Source organism: Tyto alba, unplaced genomic scaffold, assembly GCF_018691265.1.
Source record: "Tyto alba isolate M040663 unplaced genomic scaffold, T.alba_DEE_v4.0 Super-Scaffold_40, whole genome shotgun sequence".
Lineage (NCBI taxonomy): Eukaryota > Metazoa > Chordata > Aves > Strigiformes > Tytonidae > Tyto > Tyto alba.
Genome location: NW_024881316.1, coordinates 17766802 through 17788727, shown reverse-complemented (window position 1 = coordinate 17788727; position 21926 = coordinate 17766802). Strand labels below are relative to the sequence as shown.

The window sequence follows — 21926 nt, the reverse complement described above, 5'->3', positions numbered from 1 at the left end:
ATAAAATTCCTTTTGTCTTTGTCTCATTTTTTTTTCTTAAATATTCATATACTTTAGAGTCCTGGTTAACTTTTTGTATTTCTCTGGCGATTTATTCTTGTACATAAGACTGTCTTGTATTGCATATAGACTTGAAACATACAGTCTCACTTTACTGTGTGTCCTCTTGTTTATCTGTGTATCTGGAATTAAAAAAAAAAAAAATAATTTTTTTTAAATCCTAAGAAGCATGGCTTATGTACACAGCTTCACTGTGATTGACAGGGACACAAGTTTAATTTATTTATTTATTATTTACAGCTATAACTCAAAGAGATGGTAAATAATCATTTCCAAGTAGTACAAAATACGGTATTTTTTTCATTCTTCTAATTGGTGCAGTTAATTCTCTATTAAGTAGGTTTCTTTAGGTCTTACCTTACACCCCTGGTAAGTAGTTGTGGATGTAGCCAAAACCACACACAGTAAACGCTGAATTTATTTGCAGGATAGGGTTGAGTTATATTACATGAGAAAAGTTAGTTAAAAGGAAATACTGTGTCAGTTTTCTGTGGTGGTGGAGGCTGGGAGTTAGCTGGGCAGGACTCTGCCACCCGAGATAAAAGTCCCCTTTACAGTCTGGTAGGCTTGTCGTGACAGTGATCCACACCAGCGAAAACAACCCAGCCCACCCCACCAACTGCATCAACACCAGCAACAAGCGTTGGTCGTGTTGTCGGTGTTTATTCAGAAGAGAGCTAGGGCTGGGCTGAGGGGGGATTGCTACGGGTAGGACTGATGGATGTGGACAGCACATTCTGCAGAAGCTCGCATAGCATGTGCCTGTAGGATGCTTGGCTCTAGCCAGTGCAGACAGTGCTTGGAGAAGCATGTTTCAGGTCCTGTCATGAGCACCAACCTCACCAAGTTTAGAGGAGAGCGAGAGATCGTCCCTGCTCTGTGACAGTGAGCATGGATTTCAGGGCCTGAGGGGTAGCTGCACTGACTCTTCTTGTTGTCTTCAACTAGGTTATGTGGGTATGCAATTTATGTCGAAAGCAACAAGAAATCCTAACAAAATCTGGAGCGTGGTTTTTTGGAAGTGGACCACAGCCCTCACCCAGCCAGGACGGAGCGCTAAGTGATACGGCGACTGGTGGAAGCTCGGATGCACCGAGAGAAAAGAAAGCAAGACTTCAGGAGCGATCGAGATCACAGACTCCCTTAAGTACAGCAACTGCCTCATCACAGGAAATCTCTTCTTCCAGTGTGCAGTCCGACCGTAGAAAAGGAGCAGAAGTATCGCAGCCAGCTATGGGCCTGGACCAAAAGCAAGTTTCATCAAGGTCTAGAAGTGAACCTCCAAGAGAGAGGTAATGCTTTCTTGTATCAATAGAACTTTGCAATTATGAATGCTAGTTCAGTAATATTACACAGGGCTTTCAGCTGGGCCTTGCATGAAAGAGCAAAGAATAAATTGAGTTACTGACCACGGAAGGATAAGTGTTCACTAGCAGATACATTGTGTGATTTGGTCTGTGCAACAGAAATGAGGAAAAAAAAAATTGTATTTTAGGGATATTTCCTTGTACTTCAATGCATTTTGGTGCACACTTTTAATATAGTCTTATAGGTTACTTTTAAATTTTGCAGGTATTTTAAAATTATTAAACAAAGAGCAAGCCTCTAACTTGAAATAATGTACTAGAATTTAAAAACCCAACACCCTCCCAAAAAGCAACAAACAAGGAAACAAACACCCTACCCTGTGAAGTTCCGTCAGATATCCTTATGTGTTATCTTTTTATCAATGATTATATTGTTTTTAATGATAAACCAGGAACTATTAAAAGAGCTCATTTACACCTTCATCGTAAACATTAATGAAGAACAACCAGAGTACCATCTTGAATTCAGAGCAAGTTCTATGCAAGAATAAAGCCAACTGGAAGCAAACTATTTTATTTGGAGTAAACAAATAAATTCCTGATCTGCATTCACTGTAACGAACAAATTGAGGCGTAGCAAACCAACAGAGCATAATGTGGTGAAGCAGTTGCTGTTTTTATGGCTGCTGCCTGGCAGACGGCAGAGCAGTCATGGGGGAGCCTGTATCAACAAATCAAGAATCTGCCATAGAAGATTCTCTCTTGACCAGAATGGTTGATGGGGTTTTTTTTCACAGCAGTTGAAGATGGATGAGGAGCAGTGGCTACTAACTTACTGAGTGGGTGAGGTCTGTCTGGGTTTAACTGGACCAAAACTCATGTTAGTGTTATGTATATGTATGATGTAAGCAAACACATGGTGCCCTCCCCTGATTTGGTTGATTTTTTTGGAGAAGTTTGATTTTTTGGGGAGATTTTTTTGGTTGATTTTTCCTGGGGAAGGCCCCCAGAGCAATCATCACTGAGCTGAAGGACAATTTCAGAGCAGCAAAATGCTTTCTATTTTAGCTTTGCTGTCCAAAAGTGAGGTGGTTATATTAATTATATAATAGTAATGTTCTCTACTTGCTACTGAGACTTTCAAATGAAGTACAAGGGTTCTGAATGGAGAGCATCTATGGTAAGCTCAGGTCCCATTTATTGCCAAAAAACTCAGGAGGAATGGGAGATGGAGAAAAGGGAGATAGGAGCTTAACTTGGACCACGTCCAACTTTGCCTGTTCTGGTGGATGCACCTGTGAAAATCTTTGATACGCAACCTGAAGATGAGTCAGTTGTGCAAGGGAAGATTCAGTGCCACAAAACAAAGTCCTAGTGACTTTGTCCTGGTGCAGGTTCTTCTAAAATACAGTGTATAGCTGTGTTTAGCCTTATTTCAAGTTGATGGATTCATATGTGAACTGGTAAACAAAAAGGGCAATTGAAATGATGAGAGAAATAAAAATTTCCCATATAAGAGGATTTTATGATTCTTTGGCTTGCTTATTCTCCCAGAGCAGAAGATGAAAGAGGAGAGATCCTAATTTTCAGGAAGCTTCATTATTAATTGTTTTGTACTTTGGCTATATAGAGAAATAAATTACATTTTTTGTCCTCTTTTATTACCAGAGAAAGGAACGCCATTAATTTATCTCAAGGAGTTAATTTGCTTTTTTTTATATGCTTATGAAATGGTCCCTTCTTTTTAGACTTTTAATAAGATAAACTAGGTCAAATATTATTTTTTCTGGATATATTATCTTCTGCATTTTTTTATACCATGTTAATTCTTTCTGTAATGTCATTGTGGGAGATAGTCCATTTGGTGGGGTTTATATTATCAGAGTGCTTGAAATGAATTGTGTATATGTGGTTAGTCTGTAACCCTCATGACTGCCGCCAGAAAAATGGAGAACATGCTCCAATACTCTGAATAGCACTGCAGTTACTACCAAGATGACTTTGAGTCTTCCTACTTACGTCGGTAAATTATTTTTGTCTACATTTATCGACGTTAATATTCTTTCTAATTTTATTAATTCATTGAAGCATCTTCAATTTATGTTTTTGTGGAGTCTGGAAGTTGTTTGCTGTTGGAAAATAAAAGCGCTGCTGGAAGGATTAATAGATTGAATTCATGTTAATGGATCCAATACCTTTCTGTACGTTTTGCCATAGTTTATCCTGGTTTATAGTCTATTTACCATAACAGTGTACACAGGTGTTTTAGTTTTGCATTCAATTCTTCAAATTGTTGTATTCATTGTAGGAAGAAGACAATATTGGTTTCAGACCAGAATGGCAAAGGTTTAAAGAGTGAGCGTAAGCGTGTGCCAAAATCCTCACTTCAAAAAGAAGGACCAGCAGATGACAGGGAGCGTAAAGAACGGCATGAAGGTAGAAGGCTGGAGAAAGGCAAGTCACAGGACTACCCTGACTTGCCAGAGAAACTTGAGGAAGGCAAAGTGCCTGATGATGAAAAACAAAGGAAGGAAGATGAATATCATACCCGTTACAGGAGTGACCCAAATCTGGCAAGATATCCTGTAAAACCGCATCCTGAGGAACAGCAGATGCGCATGCATGCAAAAGTTTCTAAAGCACGGCATGAGAGAAGACACAGTGATGTAGCTTTGCCGCATACAGAAATGGAGGAAGCGGAGGTACCTGAGAATAAATTAGGAAAACGCTCACAATTACAGGGAACTCATGACAGAAAATCTCTTGTGGAAACTCAGAGGTCGTACTCTATAGACAGAACAGGTGATGTAAGAATTTCTGTTTCTAAACAATTAACTAATCATAGCCCACCAACTCCCAGGCATAGTCCAGTTCCTATAGAACACGTAGAATACAAGAACCACGATTCCTTTAAAAAACAGAGCCGCCTTGATCCTAGCTCTGCTATTCTCATGCGAAAAGCAAAGCGGGAGAAAATGGAGACCATGCTAAGGAATGATTCCCTTAGCTCTGACCAGTCGGAATCAGTGCGGCCATCCCCTCCAAAGCCTCATAGAGCAAAAAGAGGCGGAAAGAAAAGGCAGATGTCAGTTAGTAGCTCAGAGGAAGAAGGGGCATCAACACCAGAATATACTAGCTGTGAAGATGTGGAGATAGAAAGTGAAAGTGTCAGTGAAAAAGGTAAGGACTTTTATGTATACTATGCACATGGCCATGGTTTGGGAAAAAAAAAAAACAAACAAACTAATCTGTATTTTTCTCTCTCCTTTGCCTCTTTTTTAAACCTATATCTTTGTTTTCCCCCTTACCTTTCTTTTATTTTTTATTTTTTTTTTTTCCCAAGAGAGAAGTGTCTTATTCCTGTTTACATTTGGTTTGCAATGTTTCCTTTTGCATTCTTAGATCAGGTGGTTACAGGTAGCATCAGCTGATGAATTTCTTCCTCATTCTCTTTCTTTTACCTAGAACTGATAGAATTTAAGGGTTCCAGTTTTTTCTCTCAATGGTACCTGTACTCCTTTGGCCTTTGCTTCATCCTTGTGTCTGTATGCAGAATAATTTTCTGTAAATGAATTGAAATGGAAAGTGAGTTCTGTAACAGTCTGAGAAGATCATTATAAAGCATCATAATCTTGCTGGACATCTCAGTCTTAAGATACGCAATTTTTTACTACATATAATAAAATATCAAGGATCTGCCAGAGTTCATGGTTAACAAGGACAGGATATGGGACAAGGGAAGTGTTACATGGGAAAGACATGAGAATTGCCTAACTTGTTGTCTAGATGAATTTGCTCCAAAGCTTACAAGTATGTTTAAAATCTATTCAGATTGTCTTCATCTGCGGATGGTAACACTCGGCAGTGAGGAAGAAGTGTAGTACACTGTGTGCTTTTAAACAAAGCCTTTCTTATGGCTGGAGAAGTTAGTTCAATTCATGAATGATGAACAGATAAAATAAGTATCATCAGAGAAGACTGTGGTAGAACCTACCAGCTGTCTTATAACTCGTAATTTTTCTTCAGGTGAAACTACAGTGGGCTGAAGGCTTTTTGTGTCTTTAGAAGTAGCTTTTAGCTCTTTAGTTTAATAATCTGTGTTTGTAACTTGAAAGTTTTTTGCTGGTGTTCATACTCAAAATGCCAACAGCTTGTCTGCATTGCCTTCTAGTTCCTGGCACTGTTTCCTGACATGTCTTTGATTCATATATGCTAACCTGTCTGTCTGTCTTTATCTGATGTTGTGGTCTCCTGACATCCCCTAGAGTTCCAGGTGTACATATACAAAGAGACAACATCTCTCTCCTATACCATCTGAATAGCTGCTTGTTTTAACTTTCTAAGGATAAACTTTTCCATTCAAAATATGGAAGCTTGCTTTCATGCTCCTTTTTAAGGAGGGATGATGATCATGGTGCTGAAATTTTAACTGAGATTCCACTTTCACATAAAAAACCCTCAAGTTTTTGACTGTGGATGTGATCAAACACTACAACATATTGCACAGAGACGTTGTACAGTCTCCATCTTTGGAGATGCTAAAAATACAAATGGAACAGACCCTAAGCAATCTGCTCAGGCTGACCCTGCTTTGAGCAAGGGTGTTTGAACTAGGAACCTGCAGAGGCCCTTTCCAGACTCAATTATTCTTCCTTTCTAAGAAAACACAACTCTTTCCCTTATTTTGTGACAATGTTTTATGCTGACATTTGGGTTTGTGTAATTTTCCCGGATCCCTGGTCTGTTGGTATTAGCAGTCTGTAATATTTCCTTTCTGTCTTTGTTATTTGCTTTCATTTGTATGCATCAGTTTGAGGTGTCTTACAAAGTAGAAAGGATTTCCCATATTCAGTGAGGGGTATCATTATAAACTGGAAGGTCATTGATAAATTGTTATCACTGATATCACCTGATATCAACTTATGGACAATTTCCCATTGTACTGTTAAGACATTAAGGGTTAGACTTTTTTCCTTCAGTGTTATGAATCCCAGAGGATTTAAAATGTCACTAAATGCTGCTTATGTTCTCAATAACTGAATCAAGTTTGTGGTTACCTCTGAGACTGCTATTTAGGCTCCCCCTTTACACAGTGGAGGCCTTGTTCTGTATCATATCACAGTGCTACCTCACTACATTTTATATAAATATTATGAATAGGAGTATGTTAGGGAGATGTCTGACCTTGGCCAATTCAATACTTGGTTAACATTGTTTAGCATTCATGGAGACCATATCTCTACTTGCCAGTAAGCTAGCACCGTATTATTAATCAGAATATACATATGCACACATTTATATAGGTATATCTGTATATGTGTGTGTGTGAGTATGCAATACATTAATTACAGAAATATAGTAATTCATTTCATAGCTGCGAGATGTAGCTGTTAATTTTTGTTGCCTGATTTCGATATGATTTTTACAATCACTGTCATAGGAAAAGAAGTGTAAAGCCTTTGAAGCTGGTGGTCTAGTACAGAAAAAAAAATAGGAAATATGAATACAAATGAGAAAGCAGAAGCATTTTTGGTAGTAAAGTATCTAATTATTTTTAGAATTAACTCTTCATCAGTATCTGGAAAAGTCTTCACTATTTCATAAGAATAGATGGAAAGGCAGGAAATTCTATTATCTGAGAAAATATTTTAGAAATTCCTCAATATTGTAAAAGAAGAAATGCCACAGCAAAAGGGTGTAGTGTTGAAAAACTTACACAAATAATTTTAAAACGCCCCTATTGTAACCAAGGTCAGAATCCCATTCTTTACAATTTTGCAGCATTGTTACAAGCAGAATTTCACCCACTAACTCCTTCAGTGCTTTGCCTGTAATTTGGGAGAGATACTGCACAGGTCCCTAGTTGTAGCACTTTAGTGTATAAGCCCAGGAGTATCTGGAATTCATCTTCTCTTATCTAAATATTAGCTCAGTCTGAAATCTGGTGCCAAAGTAATATAAATGGAATTAGAAAGACAGAATTATTGCAAATAAAATGCTTAGCTTTGAACAGCCTTAACAAGACAAAACAAGACCTTAATGTTCACATTTGGTGAGTGCCAATATAAAGCAATCAGCAACTGAGTAATAAAGATGTACTATTTTAAATTCTATATTGAACAACTAAAATAGTTTTCTATGGACGACAGCTTACAGAGATGTTTAACAGAAAATGATGCCCCATAGAAATGTAAGCTATAGGTGGAGTGGATAAGATTGTATTAAAAATCAATAGCCAGAAATGACATATGAAGTAGATACTGTGCAAAAATTACTTCTTAACTCTTGCATTTTCTAAAAGCAGTGTTTAGGATTGCATTACCCTGTCTTCTGAGTGCAAAAAACCTAAAAGTGATATTCCTAAATATAAAGCAAGCTAGCTTAGCTAGTACATTCCCTGCTATTTACTGTAACCATTTAATATGTATTTCTTCACAATTATTAACAAAATAATTCACAAGTAGTGGAGATACTTCCTTTCCAAAAAGTAAATGTCTTTTGTAATCCACTGGGATTGTGTCTCTTTGGCGGAAGACCCAAAAATTTATGTCAAGTTGTTTCCGTGTTGGAGTAAATCTAGAGAACAAACAGTTTAACGGTGTCCAAAAAGGTAATCTCAAATTTATTTTTTAAAAAAATCTACACCCATTACAGCACACTTACTGATTGCTGATAATAATTTTCATCCTGTTATTAATACAAGCTGTAGGACTTCTTATTTTGAAATCCGTAGTAGTTGAACATTAGGTGGACTGAATTTCCAGTAGCAACTCTGTCCTGGGAAGGCAAAAGGAGTCCTCTTAGAAGACATAAATTGCATTCATCCTCGCTTCAAAGACTTGCTAGAATAATAGAAACTACACTATTACAAATGAAATCCAGACCTCATTTTAAGACCAAGAACAGCTTCTGCTTACTGCCATCCCATGAAGAATGCAAATTAGATTTGGAGTAAGTTTGAGATAAAATAATTTCTTTAAAGTTTAAACCCAAGTATTTGTGTAGAGATAGTAGATTTGTGCCCAGACGAGGCAGTATGTAACTCCTATTATCCCGTGATAGATACAAGAGGTATTCTAGATTTCTGTCACGTAGTCTTTGAATCTGGAAGATAAAACAGTGTTGGAAATTGGAACAATGTGAGGAGATACTGAAAGGTGCTTGTGTACTTTTATGTAAATGTGCCAATGGTTTTGCAATTTGCATACTCATTGCAAGTATTTGCCTAAATATGTATTTTATTCACACTGTCTAGTCTTGAAAATACTGTCAGCAAAATGGTAAAAAATGAAGTAAACCTCACTTTGTATACCTGCTAATGGATTTAATTGGTAATGAGGAGAGCATGATAGAGTTGGAGTCTTGTTTGAAAAAAACCTCCTCAGATGACATTCCGGTTTCTTTCAGTGAAGATGCTTTTGTTTCATTCATAATGCCTTTCTTGCAGAGGAACAGTGACCTAATTTCATTCCATTCTTATGACTTAACCCTTCCGGTTAGAAAGAATTAGGGGCAGGAATCTTGCTGGGATCTTGGAGTATGTGCAGGTATGAGGCAGGGGGGTTGTGACCAGGAGGCAAGGAACTGGATGTCAGAAGGAGAAAGGGACACTGTGGTTTGCAGACAAATGTGTTGGTGCTGGCTTGGCTCCCAGAGGAGAGAATCTGATCCCTTCCTCCATCCTCCTCAGGTGTTTTGAGTGCTGCTCGAGTGCCGGTTATGCTTGGGGCTGTTCCCAGGGGGAGGAAAGCATAAATTAAATCCCTGCCCCAGTGATTTCTTCCAAGTGCTGTAGCATTGATGGTAAGGCAGATTGTGGGCTAAGAAAGAAACCACACATGTGCAGTTGTGTATATAAATGGGCAGAAGAAAGCATCAGGAAAAGGCAATAGAGAAGAGGAAGCTGGTTTTAAATGTTTTTAGCTAATCTTTTTCACTAAGGTATTTTAAATATGGAATGTAGGCAAGTCAAGTTACACTGTAACATCTGCTAGTATATTTTAACAGCTGTTTGTGTGAAGAGTTTGACACATAATTTTAAAATAGCTGAATTTGTTTAAAAATGTGATTGAGCTTTAACTTAGTGTAAAATAGAATACCTTTCCTAGGAAGTTTGTTAGTTCTTAGAAATTAGTACCAGTTTATCTTTTAGTCCTTGTGCAATAATTTAGATCTGCATCTGATTCAGATTTTAATGAGAATATAGTATAAAATGGCTCTAGTGTAAGAATGTTGGTCAGTGCTAACATTATTCAATGATGTCAATATTCAGTGCTTTTGAGTAGCTGAAATTATTTACAGTGCTTATGGAGTTTTAAATAAGTGCTTGTTAAATTAATGTTGGTCAGTAAGAAATCTGTTCTGTGTATAAGGAATTATGTAAACTGCATACATGGAAATTAAGTAAGCTGAGCATAAGAGGGGAAGGAAGTCACACTGTTGCCAAGAAATCCAAGACTTCACTGATAAATGCAGCCATATAAATGCGGATGTCATGGAAGATACGTGGCTGAATTCCCCTTTAAAATTGTAATAAAGGCCTTTGTCTAGTTTACCTTAAGAAGGTTATGAATGTCCTGGAGGGGGTTCACAAAAGAGCAGAGAGATTGGCTGAGGTCTATAAAAATTATATGTAAGCAAAGGCGGGATGGATTGGGGTTGAATGGTCTGGGAAAGAAAGAAAGAAGGAAGGAAGGAAGGAAGGATAGATGGAAAGAGAAGAGAATAGAAGGGGCCAGGAAAGAAGGACTGGGCTTTAAATGGGAAAGAAGAAGCTGGAGGGGGAAAGAGATTGAGTGTTTCTCTCTTTCCCTGGAGGGTTAAGTTACTGCTAGGGAGTTTGAAGCTCGGTGCCAGAAACCATGTCAACTCTGAGGACAGATAAGCACAGTTAAGGATAATTGTAAACGTAATTTCTTACTCAGTTGAAATAGAGGATTCCTGGAAAGAAAAAATGATTTCTTCATAGACTGCACTGAAGTTGCTCTGTTAGAAATACTGCTGTTGTTCCTGGGGCAGGCTCTGGGCTAAGGTGAGGAAATCTGGGGCTAAATCCACAGTACCCTGGACTGTAGTTTTTGACATCCTTTAAGTAATGATATTTGATAGCAGTTTCCAGTACAAATTTACGTAATAACAATCTGGTTTCTGAAAGGGAAAAAAGAAATGTACATTTTGACTTAATCAAGAGACATGGAAGAAAAGGATGTCACAAACTGTTAAAACTTTTTTACATCTCTGGCAACTGACAAGGCATTATGTTTTGTTACTATTAGCATGCTCTGTCTTCTGATTTTTCACATGTTCATTATTTTATTAATTGTTTATTCTTTGTGACTTACCTTTCTCCTGCACATCTACTCAATAAAATAGCAACAAATTTGTCTTAATAGTAATTAGTCAAGTAGTTAGATGAGTATTGTCCTTGCAAAAAGGGGGATACTAAAGCATGGAGGAATTAGGACTATATCAAAAAGATTTAACACCTGACAAGGAGGGTAGCTTTGGTTTCAGGAACTAGGAGAGTGTTTGGACCTGTACAGAAACCCGGGACTTCTCTAGCTTTCTCCATGAAAGACCAGTTCTCAAGAGCTTTCAACAGTCAGTTTTTTTTTTTTTTTTTTTGATACAGAAACCACTGGAGGTAGCAGGTCTGAGAACAGTGGGAGCTGTGGGTCATGGAGCACTTTTTAAGGGTCTAAGAGAAAGCTGAAAGCTTTTGAAAAACTTGCCCTAATTTTAGATGCTGAGCACTTTTCAAAATGTAGCTATGCAGTGAACAGGAGTTAAAACTTAGCTAGCCTGAAACATGTCATGGCGTTATAGTCAGAGGACGATCCTTTCTGCCATTCTGTCCTACTGTTGAGTATTTTGTACGTGCATATATTTTTTGTATGCCATAAAAATTATGTGAACTGCTACTTGGGATTTACTGTTATTTTTTTGATCTGAGAGCTTAGAGGAAAAGGTGAACTGTGAAGGATTGTGTTTGGTAAAGCTGCATGACTGTGGATGGTCTGTGCAGCATATTGAAGAAGGAGTTCAGGTCCCGGGACTGAAATCCAAACCTCTGCATTTTTCCACCTGTATGGGGAAGCATCCCCGCTTTGGGTGAAAATTAAATTGAAAAATTAAATCCTGTGAAAGAAAAGTAAATTAATTAACGCCTTGTTATAGAATAATACATATACTTTTATTGATTTTAGAGTTAATTTTAGTTAATTATAGAGTTAAAAGGGAACAAAAGAGCATCTGATTCGGTTATTTTCTGGAAAAGTTCATTCTGTTTCATTTTCTTAGTTATGGGGATTCAGTGTATTCATTCTTATTGTCCCATTGAGCCAAAACGTAAGGGTTATACTGTACGGTACTGAGTATTATTGGTTAGTATTTTGTGTTAATATTTGTCTGATGCCTTTGATATCTGTTTTTGATTGTAATAGTGCACTTAATTACTGTAATACACAGGAACCATTCCAGTTTTTTTCTTGCAGCACAACTTTGAGTAGATAGACTGGCCTTTTTGAGCTTTCTAAAATCAGTGTGCTGATAAATGGCCTCTAGGAAGAACTTGTGTCAGAAAGAAGGTTAATAACTATGAAGTGTCTGTGTTTCCTTTGACTAAATGAGCATGGTTTCATCCTGTTCCTGTCCATTCTGAATGTCCCTCTGAAAACTCTTTTCCCATCTTTGCCTATGTGCTTTTGCATTGCTCTAACACTTTCTTCCTTCCTTTTTTCTCCTTTTGTACAACATGTGAACTTCATAATCAGGAACTCCCCACCTACACTTTGGAATCACTGAAGTTGATTCTTGTCTCCATTTCACCCATGATGCCAAGCACAAGAGTTATGTTTTCAAATGTGCACATCTCATACTGTTTCATTGGCTATATTTACTGTACTAGTAAATTAAAGAGTCATTCTTTGACATCTTTGACCAGGCAAAGAAACATGGCACGTATCTGTATGATGAATCTTTTGCATTCCTCAAGAGAAAGGCTGCATGGAAGCTGTCTATTAGGATTTATTCTTGACCTGTCTCCTGCCTAGAAATAAATGGGAGAATTCTAGCCGACCCAGGGCACAACTGTTCCAGGGGTGGCTCTAACAATAGAGTTTTTAAGACCTTAATATAATGATTCTGATAACTGATCATGTTGCTTTTCTGGTCCAAGAAGAAGACTGTTCTAAAGTTTTAGTTCAAAAGAAAACAGGGGTTTTGTTTTGGCTTGCCCCTCAGCTTGAAGACATGTAAGGACAGAGCAGAGTTTTTCAGTTCTATTTTCAGTTTTATAGTTTTTTTTGTCTTTTCTGTTTAAGTGCACTGTGAGAACAGAAAGTCTGCAAGAAGGATGTGCAAAGTGTAATATACAACAATGATTATTTGTTGGCTAATGCATGTAGTAGACAGATAGGACCTACATGCTGCTAGCCTAACTGTTAATAAGTCACCACCTCCCTCTGCAGACACCCAGCTGCTCTAAATGTTGGGAAAGAGAGTTGAATTAGTTACTTTTTGAGGTGGCCCAACACTTGAAATCTCTGCATTTGTGCATGATTACCTTCTTAACAATCTCTCTCATGCATGAGTTCCTCATCAGACTCCCTTGACTGACTGCAATAATAGTGTGTGAAAGGCTTTCTGATTGTTAAACGATTTCAACTTTAGAGGTATTTTGTAAAAGAGAGTAAGTCTCGGGAATACCATGATGCTATGTGTATAAATGCATACATAGAGCAATTTTTTTTAGACCATCAGCATTAAATATTTTATTACACTTTCTTTCCAACCATGAGGCAACTTCTAATAAAACATTTTATTTAGAATGTTTTCACATTTGCTTCATATCTGTAAACACGACCTTTTCTATTTTAGAAAAGGAAATATCAACAAGTCTAACTTGGTCCATTGAGCAATTGGGAAATGTGCAGGGGCAGCATGGCTCATCTAGACTTCCCAAATAATGCCTTTGAAGGGAAGGTGGCCTGGTGTTGGACCATTACACTGAAAAGGGTGTTTAACTTAATGTATATTGTACACTTCACTTGGGCCACAGCTAGCGTGGGATTATTTTGCAATTCTAAATTCAGGTCTATAAAGAATTTAAGCATATATTTAACTTTCATTACATAGAGGTTTTGATTGCACGTATGGTCCTAACTTGATCTATCTATGGTATTAGTTGTGGGAGCTACGTGTGGTGAAGGAAAAAATAAAATAAGATAGTTATATTCCTTGGCTACCTTTCAGTCATATGTGTAACTTAAGACAAAATGTTGTCAGATATGTAGCAAGGAGAAGTAAAGGACATCACACATTTATCTGATTTTAACACACATTTTATGATTTAATTGTATACATTAATTTACAGAATTTAATGTTCTGGTTTTTGAAACTTAGCTCTCAATTTGTGATTTCTCTCCTCTGCATTATGAACTTCAATTCTAATTAGTTACTCTCAAAATGATTCTTGGAAAAGTCTTCTATTTAAAGCAACTTGGTCATGTTGTTATGCCAGTTTTCTGAACCATCTAAGTCCTTGGTATTTTTTAGAATTGCCACAGAATAGCGTTGGGCAGACTTGAGGGTACACACTTGTTTTTTCCCTCTAAAACTCAGTGGTGCTCTAGATTTGTTTAGGAGTTGTTCTTCAGAGATAGGAGCGACTTTCTGAATCAGATCTCAGCTCTGAAACTGACTCTTAGACTAGGTATACACTCAGATCTGATTCAGAAATTGGCTTTTTAATAATTTGATTGTTCTACTGAAAACGTAAGATATGTTTCCACTGGAAATGTAAACTCAAATGTGAATGTAACTTCAACTTAAATTCAAGTGAACAATTTCTAAACCTTTACCATTCTCATTAAAGTTTATTAACTAAATAGAATAAATATGATAATAATTAAAAATATAAATATATTTACCTGCCTCTATGGACCTAACTGTACTAAACTTTGATGAAGTTTTATTTTATTTTTGGAGATTATTTTTATATTATGCTATTAAAGATCTAGGTGCTAAGCATTTATTATGCTGTGTTGCTCAGAGAAGAAGCAAGCACCACACATGGCTCTTTTTAACCCATTATGCCACATGTTCTTAACCATTAAAATTGTGCTTAATGAGCCACTAGATGGAGCAGTCAAATCTAACTTTTAACTATCGCAATTTGTTTATGCAAGACAATTTCTCTCTTAGCAAAGGGAGAGTCTGAAAATGCAGGCACACCTTCCTACTCGAACTGGTAATTTAAAAACCTTTTTCAGATCTTATCTCCATGTGCATTTTTCTGTAGGCAGATTTACCTTGTCCTGTAGGTTCAGTGTTGGAGACAGTGTACGGTATGTAGTCTGAATATGGAAATTACACTGATAAGTATAGCTCTACAGAAGCAGTTATTCTTTATGAGTTGAGTCCCATCCTCAGAAAAAAATAAACATAGGAAGAAAAAGGTGCTCTTTTTTGAGGATCATAAGCCAAATTTTCAAAAATTTTGGGAAGCTTAGAGATACACATTTACAGATGAGTCTGTATGTTTGTGCTTAAGAAATCTTGCTGATATTTCTGGTGAAGTCACATATTTTCTTATTTACCCAAAGCACATTTCCTTCCAACCTAATTTTTTCTGTGACCTAATGCATAATTAGCACCTGTTTAATGTGAGCACATTGTGTTATCTGCTTCAGGAATGCTGCAGTAAAATAGGTTCAGGAGCAGAAAGAAAAGGTAGATGAATGCTTTCATATTTTTTTATTGTAGTTTCATAATATTAGTAAGATGAGATTTTTTGGAGGGGTGTACATTCTTGTGAATATATACATAGATGTTTATATGAATTAGAATGCGTGTGTGCTATTAGAAGCATGTGCATATTCCGATACATCTGTTGCATTTAAATAGTTCAGGTGTCATAATGTGTAGTTGTAGGGTACCATCTCAGAATGGTGTTAGAGACAGTGAATAGACCTATATGTGAATATAAAATGCTGCAGATTTTTGTTTTCTTCTTTGCCTTTGTAAAATACTTGAAAATTGGACTTTTCTGCATTAGAGATTATCAGCAGGTGTCACAAAAGAATAAATGCTGTTCTGAAGCAGCAGAAGTCCTTCTGACTTCTGAAATCCTTGAAGTGCCTCAGCCCTGCTCCCACATCTCAGGTGGGAATTGCAAATCCTGGCACCGGGCTCCTGTGCGTTTTGGGTAGGAGTGACAGATAGCTTTGCAGAGCGGGGAGCTCATGCTGTGCAAAGCAGTGGTCCCCAGCTGACTTGCTTTAACCTGTGTGCAGTTTATTCATACAGTTCTCACCTGAATTGTGAGATGAGCAAAAACGTCTGTTCAGGCAATGAATACTAATCAGTGCCATGAGCTGAGAGCTAGTGAACAGCCCGTTTTTTTTCAACTCCCCAAAGTCCTGGGTCCCTCAGAGGTATAATGCTAGTTCTTACTTGTTATGCTCTGGAGCTCTACCAAAGCAAATTAGTGTAAGTTTACATTAAAACACATGGGCTGCCAGGTAATTTTATACTCTATACAGGCCCAGATTTTACTTAAAATATAGTATAAAATTGACTTATGGTTACAGATAAAACTGAACCCTCCCCAAAGCAACTCACAAATACAAATTTAAATAGATATAGATTCTCAAAACTTTCTGGTATTTGCTGGTATCTGCTAACTTTTATGTAACACTCTGAACCTTGTCAGTGTACCCAGGTAGGGTAGGTTCAGTTATCTCCCATGGGCAGGTGTTATGGATTTGCTGCTAGTGAAGTTGTCATTGTCTTTAAGCAGAGACTGTCTGTGGGAGGGCAAAACAGCCCCTTGGGAATGGGAATTAGACTGAATGCTGAGGAATAAATCCAGTTATGCTGCTATGGACTCTTTTCCACAGAAAAGTTGCTCTGAAATCAGTTATACAAGAAGTTGATTAATCTGTTCCTGTTGCCAAGTTCTAAATCTCACAGCCAAGGAAGTATTAGGGAATGGCTATTCCTAAAAGCCACTGAAAGGAGACACTTAGGAAGACATTAATTTTTGCCAGTGAGCAGATTTATTTTTCTTTTTATTTTAAACAAACAAATGTGCCATTTACATTTTGACTTCTCTTCAAATATTTCCTTTAAAAAACAGAACTATCAGCATCCTTTTCCTTTTAAAAAAAAAAAAAAAAAAAACAAAAAACCAAACATGACAACAACTAGTGATATTAACGTAAGGCACGTTGTCAGACATCAGTTATCTGTGCTGTTGTGGACCAAATCTTACTTTGACCTAGAAAATTATTTTAAGGATTAGTACTGAATTTTCTGGCAATGCTTAAACAACATGGTCACTGTTAAACCCTGCATTTAGATGTGTGGGTTTATTTTTTTTTCTTTGGATGTTTTGTAACATTTTTATAGTAGCAGAAAATACTATGTGATAGAGGTTGTCCTTTGAAAAGGGTCAGTACATATGGTACTGCTGCTCTAGTTTCTAGGTTTAAATCTGAAATTTTTAGAAGTAAAGGATCTGTGAGGAATCTGACTTGCAGGAGAAAGTGGAAATTAAATCATGTCTACACAGACTTAGGCGATAAGGAAAAGAAAAAGAGGGAATGCAATTAAGTTATCAAAGGTGTGATGAAATAGAGAAATAGCATGAATTAGTGACATGTAGATGTCTACTAACCTTGGCTGTATAACCTTTCAATCATAGCTTGTACATGAGTCAGTTCAGAACATGCATTGTCTTTAGTTTTGTTATGTTTCGTAATGGGGAAAAAAAGAGTTTTGGGAGAAAAAAATAATTGTTTTATGGAATTTTGGTAAAGTGATGTGGCTGAATTAAGAAGCTGTTACTGACATTGTCACTGCAGGTTGAATCTCCCATTTTAGCTGTAGCCCAGCTTTGAAGATGATACATTTTCCTTGGCTTCTCTTTTGGCAGGAAAACTCAAATGCAGGTTAGATGTCTGCAGTCTCTTCCTACAGATAGTAGCATTGAATCGATTCAAGCAATTTAGTTCTGTGAGTTCAAGCCCTGTCGTGGTTTAGGCCTGGTTGGCAGCCAACCACAATGCAGCAGCGCTCTCTCCCTTCCCCTCCGGCAATGAGAAGGGACAGAGAGCCAGGCTGGGGGTTCGAGATAGGACTGGGATGGGGAAAAATTTCCCCTTTATGATCACGAGCAAGAGGCAGACTCATTAGGGAAAGAAAAAAAAGAACATACATTTATTACAGACACGAACAACACATAACAGAGTAGGACAGTGAGAAGCGTTGCCACATCTTGAGAACACCTTCCCCCCACCCCTCCCTTCTTCCCGGGCTCAGCTCTGCTCCCGATATCTCTACCTCCTCCCCCAGTGGCGCAGGGGCAGGGAATGGGGGGTGCAGTCAGTGCTGCCACTTTCTTCATCTTCGGTGAGGGGAGTGTCCGGAACTTGATCCTCCTGCTCCATTGTGGTCCCCCTCTCACAGGAGACAGTCCTCCACAAACTTTCTCCCACATGAGTTCCTCCCACGGGCCGCAGCGTTCCCCACACTGCTCCGTCATGGGTCACTAACTTCCTCCGACTGGATTCCCTCCCACGGCTGCAGCCCTTCCCGAGCTGCTCTGGCGTGGGACTCCCCCGCATGCTGCAATCCTCCCAGCACTGAATTACAGCAGCGGGGCTACCTTTTCCCATGAGACCCCGGCCTTCTTCGGTCACAGAACCTTGATCAGGAAAGCAGAAGCCACAGGCCGTAAATCAATGTCTGCTCCACCGTAGATCTCCATGGGTGGCGGGGGGGGGGGGGGCCACCCTGCCGTCTCACCACAGGGTACAGGGGGGTCTCTGCTCCGGCACACCTCCCCCCTCCTTTCTTCCTCCGTTCCTCCACTGACCTTGGTGTTCATGCAGCTGCAGCAACTCCTCCTCACAAGTCCCACTGCCCGTCACCACGTCCCTTCTTAAATACGTTATCGCAGAGGCGCAGCTGATTGGCTCAATTTTCCAAACAGAAGTGGAGCTGGCTTGGAGCTGAGGGAGCTTCGAGAAGCTTCTCACAGGGGGCCGCCCCTATAGCCCCCTCCCCTGCCACCAAAAAACTCCACCACTCACTGAACCCAGGACAAGCCCCTACCTGAACATGACTATCAAAAGTAGTGCTGTCATACCACCACTTCATCCCAGATGACCCTCCATCAGGCAAGGAGGAGACTTTGTATATGGGTCTTCCACATCCTCCATGCTGTAGGGCATGAGAGTTGGGAGAAATCTGTCTCTCTGAAGAAAATAACGCAACAACTAGAACTAATAGTTAAAGTTGGGAACAAAAAGAATATTTTGATACTATTGGTCAGTAGATTGAAAAGTCAGTGTCTGCATATCAGTCACCATTTCACTGAAAGCATCTGGCTTTGGTTAGCGATTGAATGGCTGAGCAAATTGTTTGATTTAAGGTTTTGTTAAGAACTTCTCTGGCTCTAAAAAAGCCTATCCAGCAGGTATATAGATATTTTATATATATTGTAAGTTAATTTTTTAGGTACTGCGTTTGTCACAAAGAAAAATACTCTACAGAATTTCATACAGAGGTCAATTCATCATCCTGTGATGTCAGAGGAAGTCCAGAAGTCATCTGTAAATCTGGCAGAGCAGGACTGATGTTCTCTGTCTTGATGTCAGTAGATCCTTCTCGGTCAAGGCCAATTATCAAAATGATCAGCCTGAGGAGATGCTGGCTTTTTTAATAGATGAAGTAACTAAGATGAATGCATTGCAAAATTACTGGATAATGAAGATTGGATAGCAAAGATCTCAGCTACTACATCTATGGGATTGAAGGCCCAATGTAGGTTTTCTACTGTGAGTATTCTTGTCTCTTTCCAATTTCACTATCATCTTCCTCAGGTAAGTCAAGAACAATCAAGTCAATCAGGGCTGGAGAATGGGTAAACAGAATATTGGTAGGAGCACAGTACTAAACAGTTGGAAATGAGGGATACAGGAGAAATAGATAGTGGGGTGTTTCTTTACTGGCTCTTGCATACCTGTGTGCTTGAAGGGGTTCCTGTCATTTGGTTGTGCAGCAATGCTCTTCTGTCTTCCAGCAATCTTCCAGTCTGCTGCAAAATGATGAGTGATGTTCTGTAAAACTCCCCTGAAGGACTGTTGTAGTTTAAACCCAGCAGGCAACAAAGCACCTCGTGGCCAGTTGCTCACTCCTCCCCCCCAGGTGGCATGGGGAAGAGGAAATATAACAAAAGGCATAGAGCAGGGGGGGAGGCAAGGACAGGAAGGGCTCACTCGCCAATTATGGTCATAGGCCAAAGATAGGCTCTATTTGGGAAAAAAAAAACGCATCAATTTAATTTGAACACCACCACCACTACCAATCAAAGCAGAGTAGGACAGTGAGGAGCATTGCCGCATCTTAGAAACACCTTCTCCCTACCCCGCCCTTCTTCCTGGGCTCAGCTTCGTCCCTGATTTCTCTTCCTCTTCCCCTCAGTGGCACAGGGGGGCAGGGGATGGGGAGTGTGGTCAGTTCATCACATGTTGTCTCTGCCACTCCTTCCTCCTTGGAGGGAGGACTCCTCACACTCTTCCCCTGCTCCAGTGTGGGGTCATTCCCATGGGGGAGACACCTCCATGAACTTCTCTGATGTGAGTCCTTCCCACGGGGCTGCAGCTCTCCACCAACTGCTCCAGCATGGGTTCCTTCCACACGCTGCAGTCTGCCCAGCAAAAGACTGCTCCAGCATGGGCTTGCCTCAGACTACCAGCCTTCTTCAGGTGCAGCCACCTTCTTTGGTGTGAGGTCCTCCATGGGTTGCAGGTGGGCATCTGCTTCACCATGGACCTCCACAGGCTGCAGGTGAATCTCTGCTCTGACACACCTCCCCCTCCTCCTCCTTCTTCTTCACTGATCTTGGAGTCTGTAAAGGTGTTTCCCTCATTTGTACTTCACCTCTGCTGCAGGTTCCCCTTCTTAAATATGTTATCACAGAGGCACAGCCACTGTCGCTAATTGGCTTGGCCTTGGCCAGAGGCAGGTCTGACTTGGAGTTGAGGAAGCTTCAAGAAGCTTCTTAGAAGAGCCACCCCTGTAGTCTTTTCCCCCACTAGGAAAACCTTGCCACACAAACAATACAAGGTCCTTTAGGAACAAAGTGGTAGTGCCACTTGTGTGGGATGCCAGTGAGAGGCACACCATAGCCTGCTCCCTCTGTGTGCGTTTACATTGTGTTTTTCTGACAGATGCCAAGTTACTTCACTTCCACTTTGAACTAATTGGCTCAGATCGAGGTTTGAACTAAAAGCTGTGTAGTAACGACAGCCTGACATTGAATTAGCCCAAGCTAAATAAAAGGCCAAACTTACTAGCTCCAGCATGTTCCTCTGTTGATGTGACTACATCGTTTCTGCTTTGGTGCTTTTGGTTTTTGCCAGCTGGCCAAGAATATAAACAGAATATGCTCATGACTGAATGGAAATGAACATTGATGAGCTCTAACAAGTTTGATGGATGTTTGACAGCAGACATTCCTTTTAGGAGTTATGTGTCTTTTTCACCACAAATCATCTCAGTTATTAACCTCTGATTTTTCTCAGTAGTTCTAAGAAATGACAGGCTGAGCTATGTCAATCTGTTGAAAAGAAAAACATTTCTGTATGTTTGGATATTTCTATATTTATATATAGAAGTCTTTCTCTTGTAAATAGTAAATGGTCAACAGTTGTCCTTGGAAAGTTGCAACTATTTTGCCAAAGAATCTGAAAAACACTCAGTCTTCTTCACTGGGCAATACTTTACTGAAGAGAAGATGCGCTTATGTTGCACAAGTGCACAGAGAACAGAAGTGTTTTCATTACCTCTCTGTCAGTCAAACTCTGCACTTAAGCCTATCAGAAGAAAGTATGTCTTCTCTACTGAGTTTAATTCTGGATGCATAGCCAAAGGCTACATACAAGTTTTCTACGATCCCAGGAGAGCATTTTGTGGTCAGAAGTGCGGCTATCTGAGCAAAGGAAAACCTTGATTCCTTCCCATAAGTATCTGTTCTGATACTATCTTACATATCTAACATTTCACCACCAGTAGAACTTCAGTCCTTTGACCATTACGTAAGTCAGGTGGTTATGTCAGTTTTCAACCAGTAGTTCACCAATTGATCCATATCTCTCTGATTTGTCTACAAGGATATTGTGAGATACTTGGCTGAAAGCCTTGCTACAGCTGCTCTCCCCTTGTATGCAGATCCAGAAAACATATTGGTGAGGTATGATTTGCCTTTGGTAAAGCTATGATGGTGGTTCCCACTCACCTTCTTGTCCTTCAAGTGCTCAGTACTGCCATCTAGAAGGATTTGCTCCATAACCTTCCCAGGGACTCAGGTTAACCTTCCCAGTCTGTAGTTTCCCAGGTCCTTTTTCTTGCCCTCCTTGAAGAAAGGTGTGGTGCTTCCCTTGCCCAATCACTATAAATCTTCCACAATAGCCAGGATTTTTTGAAGAGGATCAGACAGGGCTACAATACAAAATAACATGTACAATACCTAATATTTTATCTCATATCTGC

At 39.2% G+C, this 21926-nt stretch overlaps 1 protein-coding gene across 29 annotated transcripts in view; it reads left to right on the top strand.

The window, feature by feature from the left end:
* RIMS1 (regulating synaptic membrane exocytosis 1) overlaps positions 1-21926 on the top strand; it is a 340605-nt gene that overhangs the window by 155769 nt on the left and 162910 nt on the right. For all 29 annotated transcript variants that reach the window (XR_006166416.1, XM_042803089.1, XM_042803080.1 and 26 more), the window contains exons 5-6: positions 1009-1352; positions 3676-4547. Coding sequence is in view for 28 of the 29 variants with exons in the window: in XM_042803089.1 (XP_042659023.1) it covers positions 1009-1352; positions 3676-4547 (1216 nt within the window). In the remaining variant the exon portion in view is untranslated. The remainder of the gene's footprint in view (positions 1-1008; positions 1353-3675; positions 4548-21926) is intronic.